The 12,827-nt window shown below is 38.1% G+C and overlaps 1 protein-coding gene across 1 annotated transcript in view; it reads left to right on the top strand.

Annotated features, from left to right (window-relative positions):
* Positions 1 to 12,827, top strand: part of ASAP1 (ArfGAP with SH3 domain, ankyrin repeat and PH domain 1) — a 148,742-nt gene that overhangs the window by 119,076 nt on the left and 16,839 nt on the right. Inside the window, 4 exon segments of the mRNA XM_069005491.1 lie at positions 1,956 to 2,063; positions 3,424 to 3,652; positions 8,153 to 8,187; positions 8,190 to 8,208. Coding sequence (XP_068861592.1) covers positions 1,956 to 2,063; positions 3,424 to 3,652; positions 8,153 to 8,187; positions 8,190 to 8,208 — 391 coding nt within the window.

Genomic DNA, 12,827 nt, shown 5'->3' with positions numbered 1-12,827 from the left:
TAATGTCTGAAAGTTGGTATATCAAAAGATGTAGAACACCAGCTTCTGTGGGACTTTGTCCCTCTACTGAATATGATCAAAGCAAAAACCTCCTGGAATTTTGAGAATGTATGAGGTATGTTAACAGACACCACTCAAAAAGATTATTGGTGTTCAAGAAATAAAGGTGTCAAGGATTTTCCCAGGTACTCCTCTGAAGCATTTAGCCAGGAAAAAGGATTCTACATCAGACCAACAAGCTTGTTTGTTCTTGGCCCTCTAAGGTGCCACCAGCATGCATTTAGTAGGCAAGTGAATTTACTTACTATCAAGGGACTAAAAAGTCTAACTACTGTGGCAGTTTCACATTCAAGACAAAACCAGGAGAATTTACAAAACAGTAAACCACAGTTTTTTACAGTTTGACACAGTACAAAACAGTGTCACTTGCCACTTAATTCTATTTCTTCCTTTTCCTCATTTTGATGATCTGAGGGATACCTACTTTTGCTCTGCAGCTGGTAATTTTAATACCTTTCCTGTGACAACTGAAAGTTCTTGTCATGAATTAATTATTGAATAATCAAAAGAGCTTGTCCTTCACAAATGGAAGAAATTTTCTGTGTTTCTGGGCATGCAAGTCAGCATTTTGCTAGGGTTGATAAGGTGGGACTACTTCTCAGTTACTGCCATATCTGCTGTGTAAGTTAGTGCTATTTCCAGTGGTTTGAGTCTTTCAGCTGGAAAATAAATTACCTGTGCAGCACACAATTGGGATGGATTGCTTTTAACTTTATAATATCTCTTTAATAAAGTGACATCTGCCATTAACGTGGACCAACTGGCTGTGTTACAGAACAAACAGTCAAGTGGATGTTATCAGTGAGCTTATCTAGCAGTTAATTGTTTAGTAACAGTAATCCAAATTCCATTGATACCTCACTGATTATTTCACTTCACTCTTATAGAGCATTTATGCCTTTTCTCTTTTTTTTTAAATTTTTGAAGAGAAATATAATTTCTGCATTTTTTTCCAAAAGCAGCAATGAGTTAAGGTTAAGAGTGAAAAAGGAACATGAATGAGCACATTGTTTGCCGTGGGCAATAAAAAAGTACAAGATAAATAACTAGGTGTTTGCATTATGATAGATGTACTAAACCCATTTCTGTTGCATAACTGGAGTCTTAACTGTTTAATTAAATTCAGTTTCAGCTCAAGTGGGTTCATGAATACTTACATAACAGATTGGAAATACTTTCTTTATTCCAAATTTTATTTCAGGAAGATGGTTAAAGGCGCTCCTGAATCAACTAGTATCAAGTAGACTACATTTCAAAAGATGTGAAGGAATAAATAATGATGGAAAACCTAGACATTGGAAAGGAAAATTTATCTCCTCAGAATAACCATGAACTGCTCTATTAGTTTTTTTGCTGATCATTGAGGTAGTAGTTTTTCAAAGAATGTGAAATACATTATTTGGGCTGGCAAAGTCAAGGAATTTTGTGCTTAAGACATATTGGCCTCATCCAGTGACAGAGAGAGACAAAATATTTAATGAAAGAGTAAATATCTTTTCAGTTGTCTCGAGTACAGGGATGGTGATTTCGGAGGGGCAGCAGTTGTATGTACCAAAATTTATAAATAGGTTTGCTTTTCCTTTTTGCAAAGGAGGGCTCCAGATCAATTCTGCTTTTGTGTGTGTACCTTCTCTTCATGTCATCTTTTCAAGTGCTTGTCAAACATGGCAACTTCTGCCCATTTTGAGAAGATAACTCCTTTTGGCCTTTTAACTGTTTTTCTGTACCTCAAACAAATGGAGGATGTTTGTGTGATTGCCCTGAAATTGCTTTGTTCCTTTTTGAATCTGGAAAAGTTTTAAACTTTTAAATATTTCAATTTATTTCTTGCCACTAAAAAGAACTTACACCAAAAGAACAGCAAGTCCTTTAACAAGAATTTTTATTTCTTTCAGCTTTCTCAAGCCAAGGCAGGAAAGCTAAACCCACACGTCCATGTGGAGTATGAATGGAACCTTCGGCAGGATGAAATTGATGAAAGTGACGATGACTTGGATGATAAGGTGAGTGTGAATTACTGATACAGCTTTGCACAAAAACTGTTAACATCTCTGCTGCCTGGAAATAAATGGTAATTAGAGACCCACTGTTACAGTGGACAACCCACTTTAACCTTTCTTCTCTTACAGGTATTTTTGGGGAAAAAAACCCTAATTTTGAGGCCTGTGTTAAACATGGCCTAAGTGCTTTATGAATATATTTTGTCAACCTAGTTACTATGGGCTGTTTCAGAAGTTTGACTTTGACAAGACATACAGTATAATATAAATCAGCAAATCTGGACTGCTTTGTCCTTTTATCTACTTCAGAATTTTAGGCTGTTAAATTTTAGCTGGAGGAAATCCAAAGCTTACATACTTAATTTTTTCTATAAATTAATTAAAAACCTAGTTGTTGAATAAATAACTCTATTTTTCATAAACCATGCTGTGCTATTTATTCTTGTTTTATAAAAAAAGAAGTAATGGAAGGGCAAAACTTGAGGGCATAGAATAATTGCCATCCTAGAGCATGTGAAAAATTAGCCTCAGTGTCCTACTTCAGCAAGTCAGTTAATTACTGTGTGCTCTATTTCTGCAATAAATGCGAATACACCTCTTCTGTTTTCTATGAGTGCCGCAGAAAGAAATGTGGATAACTTCTCATTTTCTGTGACACTTGGGACTGAAAAATTCAGAAACCGAAGTAATTTGCATGTCCTCAAGGACAGTAGAGAACAAAATAATCATCTGTGTGAGGAGCCTCAGGAGGATGAGGGATGCTGTGCTGGAGATAATAACCTGAACCAGAGCTGCAGGGAAACAGATCGTGCTCCATGTGCACCCATTAACGTACAGCAGGCAAAAACTGATGTGTAAAATTTCTTCAAAGAGCAATTAGATGCATTCAAAAAGAGCTGCACCACGGATTGTATTGCTAGTTCAGGGACCAAATAAACCTGATCTGTCAGAAGTGTTTGTTCATTTTTACTAGGCATCAGTGGGGTAATGATACTCGAGGATGATTGTCTAGTCTGAGTAACGGGCTGTGTGCATGGGAAATTACTCTTATATTCCAAAACTTGCTAGGCTTTTATTGGTATTTTATTTAGTATGTTACTAGTGTGTATCTCCTGCTTTAAGATTCAATCTAATTTTGTGTTCGTGATCATCTGTTGATGCTAAAATCTTAATTTTCATTTAGAAGAGGGGACCTATCAGGTTGAATTGCTGAAAAAGGGAGGAATGAGGGCTTATTTGTCCAACAAAGAAAAAAACTAGGCTCATGTTCACTAAATTATGTTCTGGTATGTTATTTTCCAAACATACAAACTATAATTAGTGTTTAGACAGCTGTATCATATCTTTGTTTTTCTATTCACAGCCTAGTCCTATAAAAAAAGAAAGATCTCCAAGACCCCAAAGCTTTTGTCACTCTTCAAGCATTTCTCCCCAAGACAAACTGACTCATCCTTCATTTAGCACTCCCAGAGACAAGCAAAGACTCTCCTATGGAGCTTTTACCAACCAGATCTTTGCTTCTGTAAGCACAGACTCACCCACCTCTCCAACATCTGATGCTCCTCCTCTTCCTCCTAGAAATGCTGGCAAAGGTAAGTCTGTCTCTAAACTACACTTGCAACTGTTGCCCTTCCTTTAACCAGGGCCATTGCAATGTTTCAAGATACAGCATGTTCTCCTTATTGATGCAGTAGTGTGGTACAATGCATGTTCTAAACTTGAAAAACCTGGGGGGCACCTTGTAATAGACTCATTCATAACACTGAACATGAATGGGTGAGGAATAAACTAATACTCTTCTAAATGAAAGTTGGTTCATTTTATGAGACTTACAGCTGCAGTGGATCGTGATGGTTTGACCTAGATATCTCTAATCTTCAAGTTTAGAGGATATATTTATGGAACAAAACTTTCTACTATATTATAATATGTGCAGATCTAATTTTTAGGACAAAGAAACCCTTCATTCCTTTTTACATATTTAATTTAGAAATTGATAAATTGTGTTTTTACAGTAGACTTGTTAGAGAAGTCTTTAGTTATGAATAGGGTTACAGTATAGTTTAAAACTTCAGCAATTATGCTGATGCTCCCTTTTGTTAGCACTACTATAACTTAATTTCTCAATTGGAAATTGACTTTGTTTAGGAAAAATGCAGAGATGCTCTCACCAACAAGAGTAAAAGGGACAGGACAGTGTTGGCATCAAGTGTTTGCTTTTACATGATTCAGATTCTGTGCTTAAGCACTACAGTTCCATCAGTCTTTGTCATGTACTGGCAACTTTCATATGGATTCCTTGGCTCTCTCTTTTAATCAGGTTTGTTTGCCTTTACAAGGCAAAGCAATTTTGCCAGGGTTTGCATTTTTCACATGAGATTTTTTAATCCATGTTTCACTGGGGACTCAGTTGTATTCCTTGTAATTTTACTGTGTTGATCTGCTTGTTGGTATTGTAAGATTCTACTTTTTCCTTTTAGTCTCCCATCCCCCTGAGACATGCTCTGTCTCAGTCTGCTATGGGTTGTTCATTGCAAGCACAATGTACTGGCTTAGATGTTCCTTCATGACCTAGGATAACTTCTTTTTTGTCATAAAGTTGCAAGACTTGGAAATTAATCATGCATCCCATTTCCTGAAGAAGGTTAATGAGGCTGTATCTGGTGTCTATCTGTTCACACTGCTTAGTATATTGTCATCTTTCAATAGATTTTAATGAACTTTATTTCTTTGTCATTATATAGTGGAGATCTCATACAGACTTACCTAGAAAACTGTCCTTTTCTCCAGGAAGAGGAATATTTATGTTCATGTTTCATTCTAAGTATGTGTATTGGTTTCTGAAATGTTAGGTGTTTTCCTAGGTGTTCCTGGAATTTCTTTGTTATTCCAAGACCAAGGAATCAACACAACACCAAAGTTAATCGGAAAGACTTGAGGCACTGAGTTTTTATGTGTTTTCATGACAGAGATTATGCAAGGAAATCTTTATTTATATTACAGTGAAATAATATTATCACAAAATTGCATTCTAGTGTAACATTAACTGCTTCATCAGAGTGGAAAATGCCAGATTCACAGAGTAAGTCAGAGAGAGGTTGGATGAAACTGCTGTTACATTAAAGTCACTATGCTTCTCTGCTTCAAACATGCTGCAATTCTACAGTCCGTGGATGATGCTGGAGTTTTGATTGATATCCATTCAACAGTATTGTGAAATCAGAAATCTCCATTGCCTGTGTTACAGAAATAATTCAAGACTTTAAAGTTGGGGGGGAAAGTGACAAATGCATAGGACAATTTATCAGTGTGGAAAGATTGCTGTAGGTGCATCATTTCAGATGCACTTATGGTTCATTTTAAACTGTGCTGCTCCTTGTTATTTCTCCCCTTCCAGCTCTCAGATTGTTTAAAAGAAGATGAATCAGAGACTCCCCACTTCCATAAGACACTGTTGACACATCTGAATTTTGAAACAATCAGAGTTAATTTTTTTTTGCTGGAAAACATAAACCTGTAGACTTTATTGCCTCTTTTGGCATGAGTAGTAATAGAACATATCCCTTAAATTGAAATTTAAGACACAAGCTTACTTATCAGATGGTGTGTTTTTGTTTAAAAAGTTTATTTTAATGTCTTATTTGTGTTTAAGATTATATGAAAACATAATGTTACTTTATTCACTAAGCTCCCTGAACAGCAAGAGTAAACAAAAGCATTGAATCCATATTTAAATTTAAGATTTCCTTCTGTCCCTGAACATAATCTGATCTTTGTCTCTGCGCTGCTGTGAGGCCCTGGAAGATACTGTGGGCTCCTGCTAGGACATGGAGTCTGCAGGGAATGGATAGCAGGTGGACCTGTATTTTAGGAGGAGGCAGAGGATTTTTAAGTTTCATGGGTTTTCATCCTTTGGGACATGCAGATGAAACTGTCTTTCCAAAGCATGTTTTATTTTTAACAAAACCTCCTCCCTGCAGCACTCTGTAAGCTGGTTTCATTGCCCAGAGAAGTTCCTGAGTAGCAAAGTTCTGTGGTGTTCCTGAGGGGCCACAGGAAGCCATCCACTGAACTTGTGCTGGGGAGAGGAGGTAAGTTTAAATCAATTTAAGGCACATCACTCTTGCTCATGGCTTTCAGTGGATGTGCTGGTTAAAAATAATTTTAAAGGTACAGTAGTTGGAGGAGGTGATATGGGGATGTTTAAGTTTCTCCATACATCATTATAACTCATGTCCAGATTTTCCAGTTTGATAACTTTTCAAAATATTCCTAAAAATGCTGGAACCTTCATGTATTTTACTCCACAGTATCTCATTTGTGGATACGTCTTGCTTGCTGCTATCTCTGCTGCAGATTTAGTTAATCCTAACAGAAAGAAAAGTACAGGATGAGTGCAGTGGCTGCCTGAGCCAACCACTCTGTGCCTTTTTCAATTGTTTATCTAAGCTTATTCAGGTTCAACTTACTTGTGCTGTCAGTCAAATCTTTAGCCTGTAACATTCTGAAAATCATCTTTGTTTTTGCTCTTTCCAGCATTATGGCTCCAGGCATCTAGCAGGTCTTCTGGCTATTGTTTTACAAAAAGCTTTCAAAAAAAAAGAATCAATATTTAAGTAGTTGCATGACTTGCCACAGTAGCTAAATAAAATTTTGCACAGCCTTCATTGAAAATCCAGTGTGTAGGTAATGTTGCTAACTAGTTTTAGAGGTGTGTTAGGCAACCTAAGTCAGGTTTCCTTCACTTTGGCTGAAAGCTAATTGATTTTTACTGGTTCTGCCTGTTTATCCCAGATAAACATGAAGGTCAGGGATAAATTCTGTATCATGAAATTAAAGTTGGTTCTTCAATACCTACAAGTTTGAATATTTTACACTGTCTGAGCTCTAACATGAGGTACATGAGGCACTCTAACATGAGGCACTTCCTTTGTGGTTCCAGTCCACTGCTGCTGCAGACACAGTCACATCATCTGCTCCTTCACTAGATCAGACTCAATTTCTAACCAAATTAGTTTATTTGAATTTGCTAGTAACTTCTAGAAGTTGTCAGACTGCATTGCATACAGGATTAGGAATCTTCCTGAGTTCACTGAGTTAGTTTGTGCATGTACCAACACTGCCCTTCAGCTTTGGTGGTTTTTCTGTGGCTGGTGGCCATGGCAAGGCACTGCCTGGATGGAAATCCTACAGATCTCCATGTCTGGGTTGTTACACTAAACAAACCAAGCATATTTTACCTTATCTGATTGAAGAGTATTTTCATTCTCCTGGGGTTCCAGTTATCCTTTCATCACACTAACTCTTCTCTGTACCTTTGCTGTTCAAATCAGCTTTCTGAAATACAACTGGCTGGAAGTGTCAGGACAGCAGTAAAATTTGCTCTTTCTACTGGAAATACCACATGAAAGAATCCTTTAGTCCTACTTTTTTTTTTTTCCTGATTGTATCATACTGTGGCATAGCAGGCATTACACAGTCTCTGCTACCATTTGCAGCTGAAGTCCCTGATTTATAGCACAAATGTATTTATTCTCATTTCCATTACCTCAGCCTTTGAGGTCATCCTGTTTCTTCTGAATGCTTTCAGGATTCTATACTTCTCTTGCATATACTTGGAGACTTTGTTTTTTTAATATTCCTATAAATGTCTTGCACATTTTAATTAAATAATGTTATTTATCCCACTAAGACTTTGTATTTTCTACTACCATAATAGGGAGGGAAGACTAGTTGATGACTGTTGGTTTCATGGGCCTTCTATTTCTGAATCAACCCAAAATACAGCATTCTTTAATATAACTTTTATCTTTTTCTTTTTAAACTGAACCTTTTTTTAAGCATTAATTATATAATGTACTTCAAATGCTAATGTTGAATCAATGTATATTCTTAGCTTTCTTATTCAGAGTGATCATGATCATTTTGTCTTTAATTATGCTCTTATTTTCAGTACTGAAAGTATATAATCTAAAGTAAGACAAACTGAAAAGTCTTTTAGTAATATCTATGTAAAGAGTCACTCATGAGAAATTTAAAAATAAAGGTAGCAACACTTGTTAATTTTTAATATAAGTTACTTTCCTTTGCAGTGTCCATTCTACCATTAGATGGAATTCTGGTTTTTCCCCCTATGTCTCCCTAAGTGGTAAAAAAAAAAATCACACATGAGGTTTTTTACACTCTAAACCCACCATTTCTTGATTGGGTGGCAACACCTTAGCATGCTTTCACAAGTACACAGATGAATTGTTACTAGTCTAACTGCACAAACCCTGAAGGACAATGCACTACTAATTGCACACCTTATCCAGTTATTTATCTTAGTACAACAATTTTGAGATTATTTGATCTATTTACACATGAAAGCCTGATCTTGGTAATACGAAAAAGTGATAAAAGATGACAACAGTTAGTACTGTAAGCATGTGCTTCCCAGTAACTGAGGAAAAGAAAGCCCCACAGAAGCAAAAGGGAAGACTTCTAGGTCAAGTTTTTTTGGGTTTCCTTTTTGGTTTTTGGTGTTTTTGCTTGTGATAGGAAAATATCCTTTATGAAATGTGAACTTCTCAACTGTGTGAGAAATTAATGATGATTAAGACCTCTGTTGGAGAGGAAATGACTGGCTCAATTGCTGCCTGGTTAAAATCACAAAATACCTTTGATCTAGTAACTGCTCTGATTATTGCTTAAAGATATCTAGCCTAGCCTTGTATAATTAAGAATATGACACAGGAATTGTTTTTAAATGTTGGTTTTACACACACATTTGTGTGAACATATGTGTGCATATACACAGACACATGCAGTTGCTGAGGTGAGCAGCTCTGGTGCAGGGGAGGGTTTACTTAACCAGGGGAGCCTCAGGGAAGTGAGAAAGCTGCAGGAGCCACAGCAGCTCATGGCACAGCAGCTGAGAGGACCTGGGAAGGGCCAGGGGCAACAGGGCCGAGCCCAGACGTGTGTAAAGAAACTCTTGGAGAGCACCATGAACAGTGCCAGTGAACAGTGCCACAAACAGTGCCAGTGTGGCAGTTCAGATGGGAATTTGCATGGAATAGCCTGCAGGAAGGAGCTGTAACTGCCAGCCCAAGCAGGGAGCAATGGTACCTGCCACTGAGTTATCAGTGCACATTGAAAGAGCTTTAAACTAGATTTGAAAAGGGAAAGGTACAAAACCAGATTCACTCAAGATAACCCTGGGAGCAGCACACCAGTGTTTGAGGTGTGTGCCAGTGAGGCCCTTTGGGATGCTCTCTCAGTGCAGCTGGGGGATGGAGAGCCCTGTGACAGCAAAGACATAAGGCATGGAAATGCCTCCAAATGGTCATGTAGAAATTAGGGCTTCTCCCCCAAAAAAGGTGTCGGGATCAATATCCCAGCTGAGGTGCATCTACACTGCTGCACACAGCCCGGACAATGAACAGGAGGAGCTGGAAGCCATTGTGCAGCAGGAAAACCATGGCCTAGCTGCCATCATGGAAACAAGGTGGGATGACTGACACAGCTGGAGTGCTATAAACCCTTCAGAAAGGACAGGCAAGGAAGAAGAGGCAGTGGGGTAACCCTGTATGTTAGGGACTGTTTTGGGTGCTTGAGCTGAATGATGGTGGCGGTAGGGTCAAATGTTTACAGGTATGAATCAGAGAAAGGCCAACAGGCAGATATCCTACTGGGAATCTGATAGAGACCACCCACCCAGGATGGAGAGGCAGCTGGGAGAAGTCCCACAATTGCTGGCCCTTGTTCTCATGGGGCAGGAATGTCTAGAATGTGTCTGGAGTGTGTGGAAGAGAAGTTTCCAACTCAGCTGGTGAGGGAGCCAGCAAGGGAAGGCACCTGCTGGACCTGCTGTTTGTGAAGAGAGAAGGACTTGTGGGTGATGGAGTCCATCTGGGGCACAGGGATCACAAATTCTTGGAGCAGTAAGGAGGGGAATCTGCAGAACTGCCACCTTGGACCTCCAGAGGACAGACTGTGGCCTACTTAGGAGCCTGGTTGACAAGAGTCCCCTGAGAGACAGTGTAAAAGGACTCCAGAGCATTCCTCAAGAAGGAAATCCCAAAGGCACAGAAGCAGAGATGTGGTTTAGTGGTGGACTTGGCAGTGTCCGACTTGAGGATCTAAAAGGTCTTTCCCAACCTAAGTGATTCCATTATACAGTGTTATAATATTTGTACAGACATCATCAGGTCTTGTATTATTTCACCAGTTGCTTCCAAAAACTGATTTAGATTCAAGAACTTTCCCGATGTTTTCTTCATTCAAAGCATGATGTCACTATATGCCTCTTTCTGAAAAGATGTTTTGAAGTTTTCCTTTATTTTGTGTTTATTTGAAAATAGGTTATTTTGTATTTCAGCCATGTAACCATTAGTGTATGATTTTTGTATTCGTATTTATTCCTTCTGTGACTTTAATACAGAAACAAATGCTAGGAGTCTGAAACTAAGATTTGTAATATCCTAAACACCTTTTCCCTGTGACTTTTGTATGCTATCTGAACTTCTGAAAGCTATGAAGTGATTTTTTTCAACTCCTCTATAATATCTGGATATATACAGCTGAAGTGAAATCTAAAACATGTCCATATAACATAATTTTAAGGGTTGTTTTTTTTTTTTTAATTCTACCAAAGTTTATTTTTGTAGAGAAAATTTCTTCCTCTTCTTGGCAATTAAAAGTACAAATCTCCCTTCGCGTCCGAAGTTTAATTTTTGCAATAAGCGCACAATACTGTTTCAATACCCTTCCTCCGCCTTTTTTTCCGCTTTAAGCAGGTTTCGGGTGTGGTGGGCGCGGTGCAGTGCGCGCAGCCGCCGCCAGGGGGCAGTGGGACAGCCCCGCTTCCCGGCATTGCGGCAGCGGGAAAACTCCCGAGCCAAAAGCCGGGACGAGGGACAGACGCTGCTCTGACAGCCCCCGTGGGTTTCCGACGTGTTTAAGAATAACGCTACTGTTAACCGCGGGTACTGACTGTTCCTTCCCCTCACCATTCCTAGACACACTCGGAGTTACATCCCAAATCAAAACAACTTTGAATTCCTATTTCTTGGAGCAAAGAAAGAGTTGGTAACTTGCAGGAGTTTAAGGGATCGTCAGTCAAAATTTAGCATGAGAAAAGTTGGTTTTGTTTTCAGAAACATCTCAATGCACAGTTTAAGTAATCTTGCTTACTTAAGCTCAAGGAAGAAATTAAAATGAGAAAGGGTAAGGATGCAAACTGGGGAACAATCATTAAATTCACTGGCATTTGACTTGTTGTCAATTAATGGTTTTGTGAACTTGGAAGTAAATTGAGAGGAAAAATTGTAAAATATATCATTTGATTTACAAAAGTAACCAAGTAATTAAGCCAGGCCCAAAATATCTGCCAGGCTTGTGGTTGAGAGATTCTCCTGCACAGCAGAAGGCCTTTCAGGCTTGAATCTGGAATAGACTGAATTATTAACTCATTAAGGGAAGTTCTATTAAATTTTTCTTTGCTGTTTATAAGAAAGAGAAAGATCACCTGCTGAAAATATCTGACAAACAGATTCATGCTTATAGAATCATTGAAGCTACTTTTGTCAGTGTTAAATGTTTCACCTAAGGAATTTTAATATTATTTTTCACTGATTTCAATACTTCTATGATATTTAATAATTTGGGAAGGAGTGCAGGTATTGATCATTTCCAGACTACCTACAGAGAATATTCATAATCATTTTAAAGAAGGCAGCTCTAGTTTTGTGTGCTGCAGTGTAGGATATATGTCGAGAAATGAAGGTTTTGTCTCACATACTGTTCAAATAAGGTAGTTTTTCAAAAATAGGCAAGCTGGTTCTACAGCTCTAAAAAATAGACTGACAATAGACTTGAAATTTCAGGTATAAATAGACTTTGCTTTTAAAGTTTTATGTCAATTTTCTGCATTTATCCAGACTGATGGCAAAGCTGTCTGACCTGCAAAACTTACTGCAAGTGAAGACTGCAGTGAAGTCTTAGTTGTTGGTTAGATTAAAAAAAGACAAAACCAGCAAAACCTACAAACTAACAACCCCAGCAACAACCCCCCTGGAGCTGTTGTAGCCTAGTGTAGAACAAATGTAGAGAAGTGGGACCAGTAATTTCTTAGGGCGGTGGTGGCAGCTGACTCGAGCAGTCGTCCCCTCGCTGCCGATTGTGCCCTGCTCTGCTTCCTTGAGCTTCTTATTAGAGATGTTTGTGAAGGTCAGTGGTGAAGCTGATTAAGGAAAACTCTTGTCTTCCTGCTGGGTTATTTTGTCTTTCGAGCTGTATCTGTTCCCATATTGTGTAAAACATGCATTGTGTTGAATAATACTTGTGCCAGCACTAGTTCAGAGGGAAATAAAAGTGTAAAAGGGTAGGGGTGACTGCATAGGCTCTTATAAGCAATCCTATCATGAAATATCTAATCTCAGTCCCAGAAAGGACTTCTCTGATGTTTATTTTATTCATACCATATACAACAATTTGCAGTGCTCTTGGTATGCATAGTTTGATGTATTTGATCTACAGAAAAAAGATAAAAGAATTACAGAAAATCTTCTCAAGCTAAAAATCCCATTTTGAAAGTGAAAAGAAAATTTGTAGGCATATTTCCATTTCTTTCTTCCTGCCTTCCAGTTTATTAACAATATTTGTATGATGGTCTGGAGGGCTAAAAAACCTCCCCACATATTAGAACATATAGAAAGCTCTTTCATTCTGGTATAAATTAACAGCAATTTTAATCCTATGTGCTAAATATTACTTAATTTTAAT

This window comes from Aphelocoma coerulescens, chromosome 2, assembly GCF_041296385.1.
Source record: "Aphelocoma coerulescens isolate FSJ_1873_10779 chromosome 2, UR_Acoe_1.0, whole genome shotgun sequence".
In the NCBI taxonomy this organism is placed as follows: Eukaryota; Metazoa; Chordata; class Aves; order Passeriformes; family Corvidae; genus Aphelocoma; species Aphelocoma coerulescens.
This window is presented reverse-complemented; position numbering and strand designations above follow the sequence as displayed.